Genomic DNA, 22,354 nt, shown 5'->3' with positions numbered 1-22,354 from the left:
TAATTGGGGGTCATCGGCGCGTCGGCATGACAGAGGCCTCTATGGTTGTTGATGCCAAATTGCTATGAGTGCTACCCTGGGGTCGGCGCTCATAGCAATGCTGTAATTCTACTACATAGAGGAGATGTGAGCATCTCCTCAATGTAGCAGAGCCAATCGAGTTGTGCCAGCTTGTAGCCTCCCATGGAGGCTATTGAAGCATGGCAGAAGTAAAAAAAATGTTTTTAAAAATATGAAAAAAATAAAAAAATATAAAAGTTCAAGTCACCCCTCTTTCGCCCTATTCAAAATAAAACAAAAAAAATCAAACCTACACATATTTGGTATCGCCGCATTCAGAATCGCCTGATCTATCAATAAAAAAAAAGGAATAACCTGATCACTAAATGGAGTAGTGATAAAAAAAAGTCAAAATGCCAGAATTACGTTTTTTTTTGGTCGCCGCAACAATGCATTAAAATGTAATAATGGGCAATCAAAAGAACATATCTGCAACAAAATGGTATAATTAAAAACATTAGCTCGGCACGCAAAAAAGAAGCCCTCATCCAACCCCAAATCACGAAAAATTGAGACGCTACAGGTATCAGAAAATTGCTCAATTTTTTTAATTTTTTTTAGGAAAGTTTGGAATTTCTTTTCACCACTTAGATAAAAAAGAACCTACACATGTTTGATGTCTATGAACTAATAATGACCTGGAGAATCATAATGGCAGGTCAGTTTTAGCATTTAATGAACCTAGCAAAAAAAAAAAAAAAAAACAAGTGTGGGATTGCACTTTTTTTGCAATTTCGCCTCACTTGGAATTTTTTCCCGTTTTCTAGTGGATGACATGGTAAAACTAATAGTGTCGTTCAAAAGTAAAACTTGTCCTGCAGAAAATAAGCCCTCACATGGCCATACTAACAGAAAAATAAAAAAGTTATGGCTATGGGAAGGAAGGGAGCAAAAACCGAAAACGAAAAAATGAAAAAAGCTTCGGGGTTTAAGGGGTTAAAATAGGAGATCCCCCCAAAAATGACGTGGGGGCACCCCTACAGTTAATAACCAGCAAAGTCTAGGTACACAGCTGCGGGCTGATATTAATAGCCTAGAAAGGGCCATGGATATTAGCCCCCTCCCAGACTAAAAACATCAGCTTTCAGCCACCCTAGAAATAGAGCATCCAGATCCGTCAATTCTGGTACTTAGCCTCTGCTATTCCCACTTGCCCTGTTGCAGTGGCAAGTGGGGTAATAGTATTGAGGTTAATGTCAACTTTGTATTGCCTGCTGACATCAAGCCCAGGGGTTAGTAATGCAGAGGATTCTATAAGACACCCCATTACTAATCCTACACTCATATTGTAAATAAATAACATTTTGCAAGTGCTTTTCCCAAGTCACCTCCCCGAATCCCTAAATCCACCTGGTCAATATCCTTTATTTTAAGACCTGATGGATTGCTATTATAATATATAATTTAAAGTGTTTGGGTAAAGTCTTTAGGGTACTCACGTCTATGGCTGAAATTGACTTTTCTATGTCCCTTATACAGTGGGGCAAAAAAGTATTTAGTCAGTCAGCAATAGTGCAAGTTCCACCACTTAAAAAGATGAGAGGGGTCTGTAATTTACATCATAGGTAGACCTCAACTATGGGAGACAAACTGAGAAAAAAAAATCCAGAAAATCACATTGTCTGTTTTTTTAACATTTTATTTGCATATTATGGTGGAAAATAAGTATTTGGTCAGAAACAAACAATCAAGATTTCAGGCTCTCACAGACCTGTAACTTCTTCTTTAAGAGTCTCCTCTTTCCTCCACTCATTACCTGTAGTAATGGCACCTGTTTAAACTTGTTATCAGTATAAAAAGACACCTGTGCACACCCTCAAACAGTCTGACTCCAAACTCCACTATGGTGAAGACCAAAGAGCTGTCAAAGGACACCAGAAACAAAATTGTAGCCCTGCACCAGGCTGGGAAGACTGAATCTGCAATAGCCAACCAGCTTGGAGTGAAAAAATCAACAGTGGGAGCAATAATTAGAAAATGGAAGACATACAAGACCACTGATAATCTCCCTCGATCTGGGGCTCCACGCAAAATCCCACCCCGTGGGGTCAGAATGATCACAAGAACGGTGAGCAAAAATCCCAGAACCACGCGGGGGGACCTAGTGAATGAACTGCAGAGAGCTGGGACCAATGTAACAAGGCCTACCATAAGTAACACACTACGCCACCATGGACTCAGATCCTGCAGTGCCAGACGTGTCCCACTGCTTAAGCCAGTACATGTCCGGGCCCGTCTGAAGTTTGCTAGAGAGCATTTGGATGATCCAGAGGAGTTTTGGGAGAATGTCCTATGGTCTGATGAAACCAAACTGGAATTGTTTGGTAGAAACACAACTTGTCGTGTTTGGAGGAAAAAGAATACTGAGTTGCATCCATCACCATACCTACTGTAAAGCATGGTGGTGGAAACATCATGCTTTGGGGCTGTTTCTCTGCAAAGGGGCCAGGACGACTGATCCGGGTACATGAAAGAATGAATGGGGCCATGTATCATGAGATTTTGAGTGCAAACCTCCTTCCATCAGCAAGGGCATTGAAGATGAAACGTGGCTGGGTCTTTCAACATGACAATGATCCAAAGCACACCGCCAGGGCAACGAAGGAGTGGCTTCGTAAGAAGCATTTCAAGGTCCTGGAGTGGCCTAGCCAGTCTCCAGATCTCAACCCTATAGAAAACCTTTGGAGGGAGTTGAAAGTCCGTGTTGCCAAGCGAAAAGCCAAAAACATCACTGCTCTAGAGGAGATCTGCATGGAGGAATGGGCCAACATACCAACAACAGTGTGTGGCAACCTTGTGAAGACTTACAGAAAACGTTTGACCTCTGTCATTGCCAACAAAGGATATATTACAAAGTATTGAGATGAAATTTTGTTTCTGACCAAATACTTATTTTCCATCATAATATGCAAATAAAATGTTAAAAAAACAGACAATGTGATTTTCTGGATTTTTTTTTCTCAGTTTGTCTCCCATAGTTGAGGTCTACCTATGATGTAAATTACAGACGCCTCTCATCTTTTTAAGTGCTGGAACTTGCACTATTGCTGACTGACTAAATACTTTTTTGCCCCACTGTATGTTCTCTCATTCGCACTTACAGTTCTCTTGTAGTAAGACCTATGAAGATCTTCCCGCATGGACATACACCATGATATATGACCCCTTATGAAAAACAAATTAAGGTGCGTCGTATATCAAAAATTCCAGTTCCGTCAAAATTTCTTAAAGTCTTGCTCTCAATTAGGTTACGGCATGCTTTGCACATGCCGCGTGGAAAAAAATCTTCCTTGACTATGTTACTGTTTTTGTTTGAAGGGAACAGGGTCATAATGACTATGAACTAGAAGATCTTTCAGGTTATTTGCACGCCTAGCAAAAAATGATGGTGAAACAGGCAGAATTTTGTTTAATGTCGGGTCAGTTAGGACTAGTATAGTCCAATTTTTCTTAATAATGCCCGTAAGATCCTGCCATTGTTTATTGAAATCCATTATATAGCGTACCTGTTTACAATCATTTTCTCTTGAGTCATTTTTCCCTTTGCCATATAAGTCTTGCCTCCGGGTATGGAAAGCTTTTTTTAAATGGATCCTCTTTTCCTTGAAAAATAAACTATTTTAGGGATGGATTTGGATATTCTGATATTTTGAGGCGGAGTGTACAATGAAGCAGTTTTTGACTGTGTTTTCAAACATGGTTATCAAAAATACAGGGGAACCCCATGTCTTTTAAAAAATATATATTTTTTTTATAGCGATGGTGGCGGCTGATGAATACTTTCATTAGCCGCCACCTGCTCACGCTGTTATCAGTTGAATATAACTCTCAATATTCTCCATTGCTAGCAGTGATAACTACGCTAGCAGGAGAGAATGATGAGAGCTGTCTCCAGCACCCAGCGCCGGGCAACAGAGTGAACTGCACCGCTGATTCCCAGGCGCCGGTATGTTTCACACTGATGAAACACAGATGTTATCCATGCGTCCTCATCAGTGTGCACATGTGTGGGACATTTTGCGGCCTGTGCTGCCATTGAAAAATGGACATGTCAGCGTTTTGTCCACGGACACATGGTCCGTGGAAACACACTGACGTGCACAGACACATTATCTTCAGTGGGACTACGTGTGTAAGTGTCTCCCAAATCGCAAGGAAAACAGAAGAGATTCAACTCATTGTGCTAGGCTACATTCATGTGATGCCCCAGGGTCCTGATCGTCACAGTGGCATTGCTTTTCCCTTGGGGAGAGTGATGTCATGCTTGGAAGTGATGAAGAATAACTTTCACCAGGTAATCACTTACAAACAACATGTTCATACTCCAGGCCAGAAGGGGGAGCTCTAAACCTTGTTTAGGGTTAACTCCCTTATAAATACATTCTCGTCTGGAGGGAAAGGGAGTCTTGAGCATTCTGTCAGAGGCCAGAGAAGAGAGCAGACAGACATAGAGTGTCAGAAAGTCTGAAGGAGCCAGGTAGTCCGAGGTACTACAGCTCCTGGAGGAAGAGAACAGAAGGAACGAACAACTTGTAGAAAGAGTGCAGGAGAGAGAAAGCACAGGAGAAGTGACATCAGTGGAGCAGAGCAATGAAGTGGCTACCTCCCTGGCTAGCGCAGATTCCGGTAGCCGGAAGACCGAGGCCGTGCTGAACTTTAATGTGGCATAGCTGAAACCAGCACGACAGCTGGATTGTAAATCACATGTCCGCCTTTATACCCAGGAGACACAGTGATAAATATAGGGCCCGGTGTAATGATCCGGTGACCTTGGAGCAGCATGAAAACTTTCACTGGAGTAGGTGGTAACTATACTGACCGCAAATCCTGATCTTAACACCGCAACTAGAAGTAGCCGTGGGGTGTACCTAACAAGCCCTAGACACCTTGTCACAGCCGGAGGACTAAATACCCCTAAAGATGGAAATAGGAATACTACCTTGCCTCAGAGCAGAACCCCAAAGGATAGGCAGCCCCCCACAAATATAGGCTGTGAGTAGGAGAGGAAAGACACACACAGTCAGAAAACAGGATTTAGCACAAGAGGCCAATCTAGCTAAAATAGGAAAGGATAGGACAGAGTTCTGTGCGGTCAGTATTAAAACCCTTCCAAAAATATCCACAGCAGATTATACAAAAATTCCTCCATCTAACTAAAGACGTGGAACGTATATCTGCAACTCCAGAGACTACTAAACTCAGAGCAGGAATACAATCAAAAAACAAGCACACAGCTTGTGTGCCATAGAAAAAGAAACAGACACTTATCTTTGCTGAATTGGCAGCTAAGCAGGAGAAGCCAGACAGGGATCCAACACTTCCCAAGAAACATTGACAACTGGAAAGGACTAATGAGTCCTGCAAACCTAAATACCCCAGTCAGAACTGCAATCAGCAGATACACCTGTCCAGGGCTGCAGCCCAGAGACCACTGCATTACCACCTACAACCACCGGAGGGAGCCCAAAAGCAGAATTCACAACAGTACCCCCCCCTTGAGGAGGGGTCACCGAACCCTCACCAGAGCCCCCAGGCTCAGGATGGGCCAGATGAAAGGCACGAACCAAATCAGCGGCATGGACATCAGAGGCAAAAACCCAAGAATTATCCTCCTGGCCATAACCCTTCCATTTGACAAGGTACTGAAGCTTCCGCCTCGAAAAACGGAAATCCAAAATCTTCTCAACAACATATTCCAACTCCCCATCAACCAACACAGGGGCCGGAGGATCAACAGAGGGAACAATGGGCTCCACCTATTTCCGCAATAAAGATCTATGGAAGACATTATGGATAGCAAAAGAGGCCAGAAGCGCCAGTCGAAAAGATACCGGATTAATAATCTCAGAAATCCTATAAGGACCAATAAACCGAGGCTTAAACTTAGGAGAAGAAACCTTCATAGGAACATGACGGGAAGACAACCAGACCAGATCCCCAACCCGAAGCCGGGAACCAACACACCGATGACGGTTAGCAAAACGTTGAGCCTCCTCCTGAGACAACACCAAATTGTCCACCACATGAGCCCAAATCTGCTGCAACCTGTCAACCGCAGAATCCACACCAGGACAGTCAGAAGGCTCAACCTGCCCAGAAGAAAAACGAGGATGAAAACCAAAATTACAAAAGAAAGGCGAAACCAAAGTAGCTGAACTAGCCCGATTATAAAGGGCAAACTCGGCCAATGGCAAGAAAGCCACCCAATCATCCTGATCAGCAGACACAAAGCATCTCAAATAAGTCTCCAAAGTCTGATTAGTTCACTCAGACCATTTGTCTGAGGATGAAACGCAGAAGAAAAAGACAAATCAATGCCCAGCGTAGCACAAAAGGTCTGCCAAAATCTAGAAACAAACTGGGAACCTCTGTCGGACACAATATTCTCCGGAATACCATGCAAACGGACCACATGCTGAAAAAACAACGGAACCAAATCCGAAGAGGAAGGCAATTTAGGCAAAGGCACCAAATGAACCATCTTAGAGAACCGGTCACAAACAACCCAGATAACCGACATCCTCTGGGAAACCGGAAGATCGGAAATAAAATCGATAGAAATATGCGTCCAGGGCCTCTCAGGGACCGGCAATGGCAAAAGCAACCCACTAGCACGGGAACAACAAGGCTTGGCCCGCGCACAAGTCCCACAGGACTGCACAAAAAAACGCACATCACGCGACAAAGAAGGCCACCAAAAGGACCTACCAACCAAGTCTCTGGTACCAAAAATGCCAGGATGACCAGCCAACACGGAACAGTGAACCTCAGAAATCACTCTACTAGTCCATCTGTCAGGAACAAACAATTTCGCCACAGGACAGCGGTCAGGTTTGTCAGCCTGAAATTCCTGAAGAACCCGTCATAAATCAGGGGAAATGGCAGAAAGGACCACCCCTTCTTTCAGAATAACAACTGGTTCTAAGACCTCAGGAGAATCAGGCGAAAAACTCATAGAGAGGGCATCAGCCTTAATGTTCTTAGAACCCGGAAGGTACGAGACCACGAAATCAAAACGGGAAAAAAACAAGGACCATCGAGCCTGTCTAGGATTCAGCCGTTTGGCAGACTCGAGGTAAATCAAATTCTTATGATCGGTCAAGACCACAATACGGTGCTTAGCTCCCTCAAGTCAATGTCGCCACTCCTCAAACGCCCACTCAATAGCCAACAACTCCCGATTGCCGACATCATAATTGCGTTCAGCAGGCGAAAACTTACGGGAAAAGAAGGCACATAGTTTAATTAAGGAACCAACAGGATCCCTCTGAGACAACAGGGCCCCTGCCCCAATCTCAGAAGCGTCAACCTCAACCTGAAACGGAAGAGAAACATCCAGTTGGCGCAACACCGGAGCAGAAGTAAATCGACGTTTAAGTTCCTGAAAGGCAGAGACAGCCGCAGAGGACCAATTCGCCACATCAGCGCCTTTCTTCGTCAAATCGGTCAAGGGTTTAACCACGATGGAAAAATTAGCAATGAAACGGCGATAAAAATTTGCAAAACCCCAAAATTTTTGAAGGCTCTTTACGGATGTGGGCTGAATCCAATCATGAATGGCCTGAACCTTAATCGGATCCATCTCTATAGACGAGGGAGAAAAAATAAAGTCCAAAAAAGAAACCTTCTGCACCCCAAAGAGACACTTAGACCCTTTCACAAACAGGGCATTGTCACGAAGGATCTGAAATACCATCCTGACCTGTTCCACATGAGACTCCCAATCATCGGAAAAAATCAAAATATCGTCCAAATATACAATCAAGAACTTATCAATATAAGTCCGGAAAATATCATGCATGAAGGACTGAAAAACAGATGGAGCATTAGTGAGCCCGAGTGGCATCACAAGGTATTCAAAATGGCCTTGGGGCGTGTTAAACGCAGTTTTCCATTCATCACCCTGCTTAATACGAACAAGATTATATGCCCCCCGAAGGTCAATCTTCGTAATCCAACTAGCTCCCTTAATCCTAGCAAACAAATCGGTAAGCAAAGGTAAAGGGTATTGAAACTTGACTGTGATTTTATTCAAGAGGCGATAATCAATACAGGGTCTCAAGGATCCATCTTTTTTAGCAACAAAAAAGAACCCCGCTCCCAACGGTGAAGAAGATGGCCGAATATGCCCTTTCTCCAAAGACTCCTTAATATAGCTCCGCATGGTGGTATGTTCAGGCACAGACAGGTTGAAAAGTCGACCCTTAGGAAACTTACAGCCTGGAATTAAGTCAATAGCACAAACGCAGTCCCTATGCTGTGGAAGGAAACTGGACTTGGGCTCATCGAATACATCCTGAAAATCAGACAAAAACTCTGGAATTTCAGAAGAGGAAGAAGAGGAGATTGACATCAAAGGAACATCATTATGAACCCCCTGACAAGCCCAACTAGTCACAGACATGGACTTCCAATTCAACACAGGATTATGTACCTGCAACCACGGAAAACCCAGCACGATAGCATCATGCAAATTATGCAACACCAGAAATCGACAATCTTCCTGATGGGCTGGCGCCATGCGCATGGTCACCTGTGTCCAAAACTGGGGCTTATTTTTAGCCAAGGGTGTAGCATCAATGCCCCTTAAAGGAATAAGGTTCTGCAAAGGCTGCAAGGGAAAACCACAACGCCTGGCAAACTCAAAGTCCATTAAGTTCAAGGCGGCACCTGAATCCACAAACGCCATGACAGAAAATGATGACAATGAGCAGATCAAGGACACAGATAACAGAAATTTAGGTTGTACAGTACTGATGGTAAATGAACTAGCGATCCTCTTTGTCCGCTTAGGGCAGACTGAAATGACATGAGAAGCGTCGCCACAATAATAACACAACCTATTCTGACGTCTGAATCCTTGACGTTCCGTTTTAGACAGAATCCTATCACACTGCATTGGCTCAGGAGTCTGCTCTGAGAACAACGCCACAGCGCGCACAGTTCTGCGCTCCCGTAAGCGCCGGTCAATCTGAATTGCCAGAGACATAGAATCACTCAGACCAGAAGGCGTGGGAAACCCCACCATAACATCTTTAACGGATTCAGAAAGACCCTTTCTGAAAATTGCCGCCAAAGCATCATTATTCCATTTAGTCAACACAGACCATTTTCTGAATTTCTGACAATACAATTCTGCCGCCTCTTGACCCTGAGACAGGGCCAACAAGGTCTTCTCAGCTTGATCCACAGAATTAGGTTCATCATATAATAATCCTACAGCCTGAAAAAAGGAGTCTACATTAAGCAAAGCCGGATTCCCAGATTCCTGGGAAAACGCCCAATCCTGTGGGTCGCCACGCAGCAGGGAGATGACGATTTTAACCTGCTGAATGGAATCACCAGAGGATCGAGGTCTCAGAGCAAACAATAGTTTACAGTTGTTTTTAAAACTCAAAAATTTGGACCTGTCTCCAAAAAACAAATCAGGAGTAGGAATCTTCGGCTCTAAAACAGGAGTTTGAACAATATAATCAGAAATACCCTGTACCCTAGCAGAAAGCTGGTCTACACGAGAAACTAATTCCTGAACATCCATGCTTGCACAAGGCTCCTCAGCCACCCATAGATTAAGAGGGAAGAGAAGATAAAGCAGACTGAAGAAAAAAATGGCTCAACACCTTTCTTCCCTTCTTCTGAGATGCACTTAACTCATTATTGGTCAGTTGTACTGTTATGATCCGGTGACCTTGGAGCAGCATGAAAACTTTCACTGGAGTAGGTGGTAACTATACTGACCGCAAATCCTGATCTTAACACCGCAACTAGAAGTAGCCGTGGGGTGTACCTAACAAGCCCTAGACACCTCGTCACAGCCGGAGGACTAAATACCCCTAAAGATGGAAATAGGAATACTACCTTGCCTCAGAGCAGAACCCCAAAGGATAGGCAGCCCCCCACAAATATTGGCTGTGAGTAGGAGAGGAAAGACACACACAGTCAGAAAACAGGATGTAGCACAAGAGGCCAATCTAGCTAAAATAGGAAAGGATAGGACAGAGTTCTGTGCGGTCAGTATTAAAACCCTTCCAAAAATATCCACAGCAGATTATACAAAAATTCCTCCATCAACTAAAGACGTGGAACGTATATCTGCAACTCCAGAGACTACTACACTCAGAGCAGAAATACAATCAAAAATCAAGCACACAGCTTGTGTGCCATAGAAAAAGAAACAGACACTTATCTTTGCTGAATTGGCAGCTAAGCAGGAGAAGCCAGACAGGGATCCAACACTTCCCGAGAAACATTGACAACTGGCAAGGACTAATAAGTCCTGCAAACCTAAATACCCCAGTCAAAACTGCAATCAACAGATACACCTGTCCAGGACTGCAGCCCAGAGACCACTGCATTACCACCTACAACCACCGGAGGGAGCCCAAAAGCAGAATTCACAACAGCCCGGATTGTGATAGAGACCCTGTAAAAAGGCCCAGTGCACCTGTAATACGGGTTGTGTCCTAACCTATATTGATGACAGAGAGGAACTGTGAGGACCTTATTAGAAGCCTTAGGCAGTAAGGGACTACAACACCACCGCATGTTGGGGAAGGCTTTTACCTCCACCTGGTCAGAGGACTCTGGATTCGCTTCCAAGCTGGCCGGACCCTGCCTGCCCTGTGATCTGGTGCCCTGGACTGCAGTTGCCTGAAGCTACAGTAAACCAGGTAAAGAGACTGCAAACCCGTGTCCTCGTTCTTCACTGCAATTCTCACCATCTTCTCCTATACACCGGGAGCCCTGGGGACATACTTCACCTCTGGGAAGTTATACCATCTAGCTGCCATACCATCACCCCAGAGGACCCCTTTAAGCAGTGTCGGTTCCTACTGACCGAATACCACAGCTGGCGTCACGAATAGACTTTATTACCAAAATCCCTTTAAAGATCTTTCCCCTTTTAATTGAGTCCCAGAGCCACGGACCGGGTCGCAGCCACCGTGACATCCCCTTTAAGACCGGACCTGATACCGAGTATCCCCATTGCCCTGGCGGGCGACTAATTCACATGAGCATGTCCAATTTTGCATGCACAAAAAATGGATGTGTGAAAAGCAGAAAAGCACAAGGATGTCTTTTACTTTTCTTTTTTTCTCACTTCCAAAAACTTAAATGGCATAGTCAGATCCACAAAAAAGATTAAAATAAAACATAGAGTGAGATTATCTCACATCTGCCACATCGGTCCGTGAAAAAAACAGATCAATAAATAGTCCTATTAACTAGTATGAGTCTATGTGCTGACCATTTTTTAAACCAAAAGCACATGAAGGAGAAAAACATCTTTCTTTGTAAGTATTTACCGTAGGTCTGTCTATTTATTCTCCCTTGTATTTGTAACGGATTGTTTTTATTTTCCATCTTATTTTTTTTTTTTTTTGTAAGCACTGTACGATTTCTATTAAAGATCCTTATATTCTCTAGGGAGTCCATAGCCTTTCATAAGAGGTTTATCTATTTGATAGCTAGAGATCAGTGTGCTGTGCTGAGTCTTATTAATGATATTTGATAATTGTGTACCTGGGGTGTGTGGGACTGTAAACAATACTGGGTTTCAACGCTGTAATGTTATTTGTTCTTTGACATTTATTAGATTATTTTAGCAAGGTTTTAATGCACTTGTAAAAAATTCAATATAAAAACCACATTTCTTTATGACTTTTTTGTGTAGTTTGGGGATACAGTGTTTAGTTCTGTAATTTTTACAGGTTTTAAGGTGAAACATGTACATTTTTTAATTTCACCTGTAAAATCTGTGCTGGCAAAAAACACACTAGTAAAACCCAGCAATTTGCACTGAAACACATTAAGCTTCTGTAATGATTTTTCTCCTCTATTTGTGGTCGGTCTTATACGTCCATTTTTTTTTTGTCCGCATGTGGCCTATGATGCGCGGAATATGCCTATGAGGCTTTTATATCGGAGCCAAAAGACCCACCCGGGTCTGTGCATCAAAGTCCATACTCAGGTTATGAAACGTGGACGTGTGACACCAGATTAAAAACATAAAAACTGCAATTAAGCCAAGAAAAAGAGGCAAAAGAGGCAAACTGGCACATGGGAACCAAGCTTTATGCTAAGTTTGCAACCCGCATGAAAAGTGTGAGTGCAAGATTAAGTGAGTGGAAATAGATTACCTCCTCAGTCGCATCAACATCATGTGCGGGGACAGTGCATACGTGACAGAGTAATTCTGTCTTTAATCTCCTTTCACCTCTGTAGTGACCGATTATGTGAAGACATTACATTGCTAGCAATATCCAACCTCTACAGTCAATGTCTTTTTCTTTTTTACCGACATAATTACAAGACTAATTGATCACATATTAAATTGTGGGTAGAGATAGGTAAAAGTCTAACACCTTATGTGTCTTCTCAAGGTAAAATTGGTTCAGATATTTAGCTTTAGAATATAAAGAAAATAGATTGCATTGCTATTAGCCTTTCCATTACAGGAAATGACCCATAACTAATTTGGAACATATACAGTAGATACTATTAAAGGGAATCTGTCAGCAGGATTTCACACCCCAAATTATTTAAATGTACAGTACATGTAGTTCTCTCAAAGACAAGTCCTGCAATACCATTACATGGTCAGTCCATTCTTCAGCTACTGAGAAATCAAAGTTTGAATTGATATACTAATAAGGCTGAAGATATGAAGGCTCTGTCACTCCATCTCTATTCCCCAGCCAGTGCTGCCTCCTCTTGCCTGACTGACAGCTTCTTTGCCTGAAATCACACAGCATAGAGGCAGTCAAGCAATAGGAGGTTGTTCTGGGTGGGGTATAGAGCTGGAGTGACAGAGGCTTCAGATCTTCAGCCTTATTTGCAAATTCCCTTTCAGGTACATATGACTTACAATTTCATTTTAACAACTTTATCTCCCAAGGTGGTTTGCTCGTTAATCACCAGGCCAATTTTTACAATTCTGACCAGTGTCACTTTATGAGGTAATAACTCTGGAACGCTTCAACAGATTTTTTCGTGACATATTGTACTTCATGACAGTCATAAAATTTATTAGATATAACTTTCATTTATTTGTGAAAAAATGGAAATTTGGCGAAAATTTGAAAAATGTTGCAATTTTCAAACTTTGAATTCTTATGCCCTTAAATCAGAGAGATGTGTTACACAAAATAGTTAACAAATAACATTTGCCACATGTTTACTTTACATCAGTACAATTTTTGAAACAATTTTTTTTATTTTGCTAGGAGGTTATAAGAGTTGAAAGTTGACCAGCGATTTCTCTTTTTGCTAACAAAATTTACAAAAAACATTTTTTTTTATGCACCACCTCACTTTTGAAGTGATTTTGAGGGGTCTACATGATAGAGAATACCCAATACACCATTCTAAAAACTGCAACCCTCAAAGTGCTCAAAACCACATTCAAGACGCTTATTAACCCTTCATGTGCTGCACAGGAATTTTTGGAATGTGGACATGAACATGAACATTTAACTTTTCTCACAAAAAAATTACTTTAGACCCAATTGTTTTTGTTTTTACATTGATAACAGGAAAATATGGATCCCAAAATTTGCTGTGAAATTACTCCTGAGCATGCCGATACCCCATATGTGGGGGAAAACCACTGGGTGCACAGCACAGCTCGGAAGGGAAGGAGCGCCATTTGACTGTTTGAATGCAAAATTTGTTGGAACAATTAGCCATGTCGTGTTTGGAGAGCCTCTGATGTGCCTAAACAGTGAAAATTCCCCACAAGTGACACCATTTTGGAAACTAGACCCCTCAGGGAACTGATCTAGATGTGTGGCGCTTCACAGAAGTTTATAAGCTTGAGTCGTGAAAAAAAAATTTAAAAAAATCACATTTTCCCAACAAAAATGTTCCCAAATTTTGATTTTCATAAGGGTAACAGGATAAATTGCAGCATACAATTTGTTGTGCAATTTCTCCTGAGTATGCCAATACCCCATATGAGGAAGTAAACTACTGTTTGGATGCACGTCAGGGCTCGGAAGGAAAGGAGCGTCATTTGACTTTTTGAATGTAAAATTTGTTGGAATCATTAGAGGATGTCATGTCTTGTTTGGAGAGCCCTCAATGTGCCTAAACAGTGGAAACCCCCCACAAGAGACACTATTTTGGAAACTAGACCCCTCAAGGAATGTATTTAGTTGTGTGGTGAGCACCTTGAACCCCCTAGGTGCTTCACAGAAGTATATAACGTTGAGCAGTGAAAATAACAAAATCACATTTTCCCCCCAAAAAATGCTTTTTTAGCCCCAAATTTTGCATTTCCATAAGGGTAACAGGATAAATTGCACCATACAATTTGTTCTGCAATTTCTCCTCAGTACACGGATACCCCATATGTGGGGAAATACTACTTTTGAGGCACAGTGCAAAACTCAGAAGGGAAGGGGCGCCATATTAGAGTTCATAGCCCAGATTTTACTGTTAAGGTTTGCAGGTGCCATGGCACACTGGGACAGCCCCTGAGTTGCCACAACAGCAGAACCTCTAATATGTGACCCAATTTTACAAACTACACCTCTCAATGAATTCATGTAGGGGTGCAGTGGTCATAATGACACCATGGGTGTGTCACAGAATGTTATACCTTTGGGCAGTGAAGAAAAATTAGCTACATTTTTACCACCAAAATTTTGTTTTAGTCACAGATTTTACTTTTTCATACAAGAAGTAGGTAAAAAATATCTTGGAGAAATTTAGTAAATGCTCTGGTTTTAGGGTCAATTATAGTAAATCTGAGGCTCTGGCGGTTTTCAGGTCTGGGAGGTTGAGTGATCCCTTGTTTCCATTTCACTGGAGCCAGGAATCTATTAAATACTTGGGGACACGGTTGCCTGCGGACCCTTCCATTTTATATAGAGTAAATTATAAACCTCTAATCTCCTCCATAATTAGTCTCCTCCATTCGTGGAAACATTTCACTTTATCATTCTCAGGTAGATGCAATCTAATTAAAATGATAGTGTTCCCTAAATTGTTATATGCCTTTCAGACGTTGCCACTCCTCCTGTCTAGGGCAGATATTGGTATACTAAACTCAAACTTTTGTAAATTTATTTGGGGGGTTGGAGGCAGAACGCGTATAGGTCTTGTTAAATTGCAGGCGACAAGGGCAGAGGGCGGAATCAACTTTCCTGACCTGGGTAGATATAATCTGGCAGCTAATTTTAGATATACCATTGATTGGATAAGAGGTATCTCTCATTTCGCCAACGTTGACCTAGAACAACAATTCTACCCGCATATCTCACTGTCGGCATTGCTACATTTAAAAGGGGAGGTTCTTCCGGTGGAGATACAGGATCACCCGACACTGTGGCAAACAATACTGACTTGGAGACGCTGTAGAAAGATTTGTAAACTAAAGGCAGGTTTGTCCCCATATCAACCTTTCCTGGGTAATCCGGGGTTCTTGAGGGGCACCGCACCATCCTTCTATAAACATCTAGCCTCCCAGGGCTGTAGGCAAGCAATTGATCTACTGGATCTTAATTTCTCGGTGTTAACCTTTGAAACGGCATTGCAGCGTTTCCCACTATTTAGCAATAACACATTTCAATTTCTTCAGGCGCGCAGCTTAGCACAGAAGTGTCAGTCGATTGGAGGGGCGGGGGAGGGGAGGACAAACCTAGATGGGTACATTAGAAATACAAGAACACAACCGGCATCTATAAGTAACATCTATTTGGTAATACGCAAAAAATGGACATGGGAGGGGAAAACCACGGGAGTGGCTAGGTGGTTAAGGGACCTCCCGGGCCTCAAGGTGGAAGATCTTCTTGACGCTACACTAGCGCAAAGGAAAGTACTATCATATAGTAATTACACCGACATGGCACTACTAATATTACATAGAGCCTACATCACGCCCTATTTGCAGTCCAGGATGTCTCCTGTCTCAGTTTACTTGTGCTCTAAGTGCAAATCCCGCAACACTGATATGTACCACCATCTATGGAGTTGTCCGAAAATTCAGGAGTTGTGGGGTGGTGTTCATGCTGAGCTGCAGAAATTGTGTGGAATCAGTTTTGCGCTCACCCCACAATGGGCTATCTTCAACATTCTTGATGTGGCACAGCACAAATTATCCAAATATATCAAAGCTACACTCATGATATGGGCCTCGGCAACCAGGAAAAGCATAGTGCATCAATGGTTAAATCCAGCAACCCCATCGCTTTCTCTTATTCGTACAAAGATACATTTATATTTAGAATGGAATGGATGGATGCTTTGACCAATAAGGAGAAAATGTCAGGTAGATTTTTGTCCACATGGTCTACTCTTATCCCGTCTGTTCCTTTGGAGACTAGGGAAAAGCTGAGAGCGCAATTTGAAAACACCCAATGGTACTTATTACAGCAGATAAGCGGCAACTCGCCAATTCCATAACATGCTTTGACGACTATGCGCATGCAGAGAAAGGGTTTTTTGGGTGGGGGATGGAATGGGTTGAGTTTATGACTTCCAAATCATTTTGTTATTACCAATTGTTTGTTTGGCAACATGAAAAATTTAATAAACAGATTTACAAAAAAAAAAAGAAGTAGGTAAAAATGGCATCATAATTTGTACCATAATTTCTACTGAACGTGGCAATACCCCATATGTGGCTGTACAGTACTGCTTAGCCATACAGAGAAACTTGGGGGGGACGGAGCACTATTTGCTTCCGGGAGAGCAGATTTTCCTAGAACAGTTTGCAGACTCCATATACAGAGCCCCTAATTGCTAGAAAAGCAGAATCCCACCTCAAGTGACCCCATTTTGAAAATTATACCCCTTTGGGAATTTATCTACAGCTGTAGTGATTTTGACTCCATGGGTGTTTTCCAGAAACAAGCAGCAATGAATGTTGCCAAGTGAAAATTGCAAACTGCCATTGTAGTGACCAGTATGCTCTCATCACTTCAGAAATGCCAAACATGTGGACGCTATGTGTGGTTTAGGCACACTGTGGGGCTCAGAAGGGAGGGGGCATTTGGATTTGGGAGAGCAGAATTTGCTGAATTTCTGTTTAGGGGTGAGGAGCCCGTTTGTTTTTCCACAGCCTCTGTAAGTCGCCTACCAGGGCAAAGGGGATACTCGGTACCGGGTCCAGTCGCTTTTAAAGGGGATGTCACGGTGGCTGCGACACGGTTTGTGGCCATAGGCACTCAATAAAAGGGTAAAAGTCTTTAAAGGGAATTTGGTAATAAAGTTTAGTCGTGACACCACCTGTGGCTCTCGGTCAGAGGGACTGACGCTGCTTAAAGGGGTCCTCTGGGGTGATGTCGTTGCAGCAAGATGGTGATGCTTCCCACAGGTGAAGCGGGGTCACCAGGGCTCCCAAGGTGTATGGCAAGGATGGTGGGTTGCCGGTAAATAACGGATGACAGAGAGTTGCAGTCTTTACCTGGTTTATTGATGGTAACAGGCCTCAGTCCAGGGTACTGGAAACAGGTGCAGAAGGAGTCCAGGCAGCCTGAAAATAAGTAGTAACCTCCCTTGGCAGGTCAGGTTGGGAGCCTTCCTCTGTGCGCTGGTTTTCTGGTCCCTTGCAACCTGTAGTTCGCTAGCAAGGCACCCCTTTCTCTCTCCTGTCCTGGGACATTAAATGCATGGCAGGGAGCTTGAGCTGTTCTCTTGGGGGTCTCTGACACGGTGACTCCAGGCTTTATCTGCTGCTGTACCTCAGGTATGGTATGGGCAATTAACATACAGTCCTATGCCCTCCGGTTCTACTGTGGACATTGCAGTTATCCACAGTCTCGGGCTCCCAGTGCCCGGTTTCTGCGCTCTGGCTCACAGGAGGCCCAATCGCAGCCTCCCTGAGCTCCTAATCACTCCTCTCCCTTCACTGTCCACTCCAGACTTAACTCACTCCTCCCCCAGACCAGGATGGATATCAGGGAAGTTCCCCTAAAACAGGGTTTTGAGCTCTCCCTTCTGGCCTGGTGTTAGAATATGTTGTGTGTAAGATTTACCTGCCAAAGGTATCCCACTTGTCTCCAGGCATGGCACTACCCTCCCCGAGAGGAAGGCAGCTTCACTGTGGTACCTGAACTCCTGGGGTGCCACATTTGTATTACTCCTATATTTCTGCTAAAAGATGACAGACCTGAGCAGGGCTTTTCTTTTTTTTTTTATTAATTTGAAGCTTTTATTGGGAGCATTTTACATAACATTTGAGATGACATGTATCCAACGCTGTACGCCGAGCACTTACTTTGAGGTTTTCATCTAAATCTCCAAATGACGTGATTCAGAGGAAACCCCCGAGGGATCCATTCACTATAATAAGGCAGCAGATTTACTCTGGACTCCGTCTGGCCTTTGTTCAGTGTTATCCTTCTGTTCAGAAGTGCACAAGCCTGTGGCCGACGGCACTTTTGTGCAATCCTTAAAAGACAGATACCGCCGGATCACAGGTCCTATGACGTCCGAAGAGCTCTCATCAGCCTCGTTATAGGGAATCTTCTGCCGGAGGTTCTGTCTGAATCACGTATTACAGAGATTTACAAGGAAAGCCCCATTGTATGCGCTCAGCACAGAGCGGAGGATAAATGTGAGCCGAGCCTTACTGCGATCTTTGGGAGGCAGAATGAACAAAACATCAGGTGAAGAATTGGTTTTATCTATTTTTTACGCTGTTCCTTGTGTGGCATAAGTGATTAGGTGACTTTATTCTTTCGGTCAGTGCGATTACAGCAATACCAGATGATTTATATAGGTTTTTTATGTTTAGCAGCTGTTACACACTAAACGCCTTTTAGTGCAAAATTTTGCATCACCATATTTTGAGTGCTATATTTTGGCATACAGAGTCATGTGAGGGCTTGTTTTTTTTGTGGGACAAGTTGATGTTTTTATTGGTATCATTTTCAGACATGACTTTTTCGATTGTTTTCTATTCCGTATTTTTATGAGGCAGAATAAACAAAAAAGCAATTCAGGATTTTTTTAATGTCATTCCATGTGTGGTAAAATTAATAAGGCAGTTTTATTCTTCGGGTCAGTACTATTACTGCGATACCACAGTTACAGTGATACCAAATATGTGTACTTTTATTGGTTTGTGTTTTTCTTTTCATAAGCATATTTATTTTTGTGTACAATATATATATTTTTTATATTTTTACAATTTTTTAAAAACTTTTTTATTTTTTTACTTTGTCGCACTATGGGATTTTCATTTTCTGCATGCTGATTGCTTGTATAGCATGGGGATGCAGCAGCATCTCTATGCTATGCAAACTGTTAGTGCTGTACTTACAGACAAAGTTGCTGCTCATGCTTGATCAAGCAACTTTGCTAGTTCTAGTGACATGGATGTCGTCATGACGACATTGGTTCACCATGGCAGCGATCAGGACCCAGCGATGACATTGCATGGTCTCCGATCCAAGGGCACATGAGCTGTCTTCCCTTTGCCTTCTCTGAAAATGCTGCGATCGGGAAGGGTGGGACCACTCCTGGCACTGATGCCAGGTGTGAGTGCGTACAGCCCGTGTACGTGCAAAATCGCCGGGATCTATCCATACACCCAAGGCCAAGAAGGCCCAGGTCACAGGAACTCATGGATATGTCCAAGGTAGGAAAGAGGTTAAAGAGGACATCCTGGATTTTGTGAAAAGCAAAACATGTGCCTAATCACTATCAAGCAGGTAGTTGCTACCTACCTGCCTATTGTGCCCGGCATCATTCATCGTCGGCACAGAGCGGTCACAGACAGCTCCTGTTGGGGATTAAGACATTGCGTTGACAGAGCAGCAGCTTCTTTTGTTCCCTGGTCTGTGATGGGGCGTAGCTTCCGACGTCATTCTGATTGACAGTCGGGTCCCCCAGTTAGGTAGCAGGAATCTGGCTGTCAATCAAAATAATGCTGAAGTCTCGCCCAGTCAACAGAGCAATGCGATAAAGAAGCCGCTGCTCTGTTGATGTGACGTCAGCAAAAGCAGGTGAATCGCAGGCAGGATGATGGCAGCAAATAAAGGTGCCAGGCACCACAGGCAGGTAAGTATCAACTACCTGCTTGTTAGTGCTTAGGCACATTTTTTGCTTTTCAAAAAGTCCCGGATATCCACTTTAAATAATTACACAATAATGTGGACACCAGTAAATGGGAAAGTTCATCTAAAGGGGCAGTTATGGCAGACATCATGAAATATAGGTCTTTCTATATTTACACCAATCTCCAGGTTAGCAAGCTTCATAACCACGTTGCGCTTGCTTTTAAAGGGACACTGTCACCTGAATTTGGAGGGAACAATCTTCAGCCATGGAGGCGGGGTTTTTGGGTGTTTGATTCACCCTTTCCTTACCCGCTGGCTGCATGCTGGCTGCAATATTGGATTGAAGTTCATTCTCGGTCCTCCATAGTACACGCCTGCGCAATGCAAGATTATCTTGTGCAGGCATGTACTACGGAGGACAGAGAATGAACTTTAATCCAATATTGCAGCCAGCATGCAGCCAGCGGGTAAGGAAAGGGTGAATCAAACACCCAAAAACCCCGCCTCCATGGCTGAAGATTGTTCCCTCCAAATTCAGGTGACAGTGTCCCTTTAAGTTATCTTGATTTTGACATGTACTTCGACCAATATTGAGGCTCAGATTTGTTGTTCTCTCTTTTAAGACTTTAGTAGAAGAATACTAAAGAATCCATGTGCGGTACCATTTATCATGAAAAAATTGTGTTCTTTTCTTATGCTTTTATTATGTAAAATAAGAAAATCATAAAATGTGCAGAAGAGACAAATGTAAGTCGTACCTAGCCAAATCACATCGGAAGTAAGAAACCAATTGCATAAGGGGAGAACACAGACAGAAGAGGGCCCCTGTGAATAACAGTGTCTGGGCCCATCTTTGTGTCTGTGACAACAGCTGATTACTGCTGAGGAGGTGGGCACCCCTTAGCTCTTGGGTCCTGGTGGCTGTACAGCTTGCACCAATGGCCGCCCCTGATTCGACTGTATCAGATACTGCTCTTTACATGCTAGTAATAAAATAGCTACTTCTGAGGATAACATATAAATGTATTAAATGTTCTAACAACATGATAGTTTTTATTAGTTTCGATGACCTATTTTTTATTTTCTTTACCTTTTCTTTTACTATAAAGTGGTTATTTCGCCATGAGCATTCAGTCTGTTCCTTTGAAATCTACTATAAATAACAGATCTAACGACGTGTACTAGGCATCCTTATTGACCTGTTATACTGCTTCAGATTTCTAAAGTACCTTTTATGTTCCAGGGAACACTTCCGCTATTGCCTCTAGGGCACTGAGCGTCCAGAACATCAACTACAGCAATTCACCAACAAACAAAGAGATATTGGAGCACAGTGAACTAGAAGATGAAATTCTGAAGGTGGACGAGATGATCACTGATATGGAGTTGAAGGTCAATGTGTTAAGGTGGACTGTGGAAGCCGCAGCAAACATGAATGATGAGCTTGATGGCACTGATGCCTCCTCTACAGCATTGCTTTCCGTAGATGATGGAGGAGGAGACAAGCGTCAGTGCTGCAGTGAAGGACAATTTGTTGCGTCATTGATGCTATGTGGTGTCACGCTAATAGCTGTTACCCTTTCTTCTATTCTCTAAATGTGGTATGCATTACTGAATAGCAATAATGAGTAAATATTAACACAGTGCTTCACTAATAAAATGTGTTTTATTACATTTATGTATGCTAAATACGTAGATTTATATGCAGTGCGGTTAGGGTTTTGGATAAAAAAGAATAAATAAATATAGGCAATTTTCCAACAGTTGAGCAATTCTGTAAATTTTTCTCTTGCTATTACCTCCTGGACTCCTTTAGACTATATGGATGCTACTTATTTTTTTTTAAACAGAAAAGTCATGGTTGGAAAAATAAAAAGTAACTTCCTATTCCAATCTATGCAGCTTTAAAATTCAAAAAGAAAAATAATTTGGCTGTAGTTTGTGTTAAAATGAACATTTCACTTGAGATGAAAACAATCACGTGATTATTAGCCACATATAAGACTAGAGTGTGAAGAAACTGAAATACAGCCAGGAAATCAGATTATGATAATACCAGGCTTTTTAAGAACTAAAGCCATCGAAGTGATTATGAGGCCAACTGAGGCAGCGGGGCTTGTTTTTGCTGAAGCAGAAGTACAAGACATGGAATTTAGAATATCTTCTTAAAAGGATTTCCAAGAATATAGTTCATACTAGTTAGCCCGTGCGAAATTTTCGCACATTGGTTGTCGGGGTCGCAGGCAATTTCAGGAAAATGTAAATGTATTTAATGAGATGATGAC

The 22,354-nt window shown here is 42.7% G+C and overlaps 1 protein-coding gene across 1 annotated transcript in view; it reads left to right on the top strand.

Moving 5' to 3' along the window:
• LOC138641392 (regulator of G-protein signaling 9-binding protein B-like) overlaps window positions 1-21,832 on the top strand; it is a 42,657-nt gene extending 20,825 nt beyond the window's left edge. The window contains exon 3 of the mRNA XM_069728932.1: window positions 21,313-21,832. Coding sequence (XP_069585033.1) covers window positions 21,313-21,665 — 353 coding nt within the window. The 3' untranslated portion in view covers window positions 21,666-21,832. The remainder of the gene's footprint in view (window positions 1-21,312) is intronic.
• Window positions 21,833-22,354: the final 522 nt, after the last annotated feature.

This window comes from Ranitomeya imitator, chromosome 6, assembly GCF_032444005.1.
Source record: "Ranitomeya imitator isolate aRanImi1 chromosome 6, aRanImi1.pri, whole genome shotgun sequence".
Classification (NCBI taxonomy): Eukaryota; Metazoa; Chordata; class Amphibia; order Anura; family Dendrobatidae; genus Ranitomeya; species Ranitomeya imitator.
Note: the sequence above shows the minus strand (reverse complement) of the source record. Positions and strands in the feature narration are given on the sequence as shown.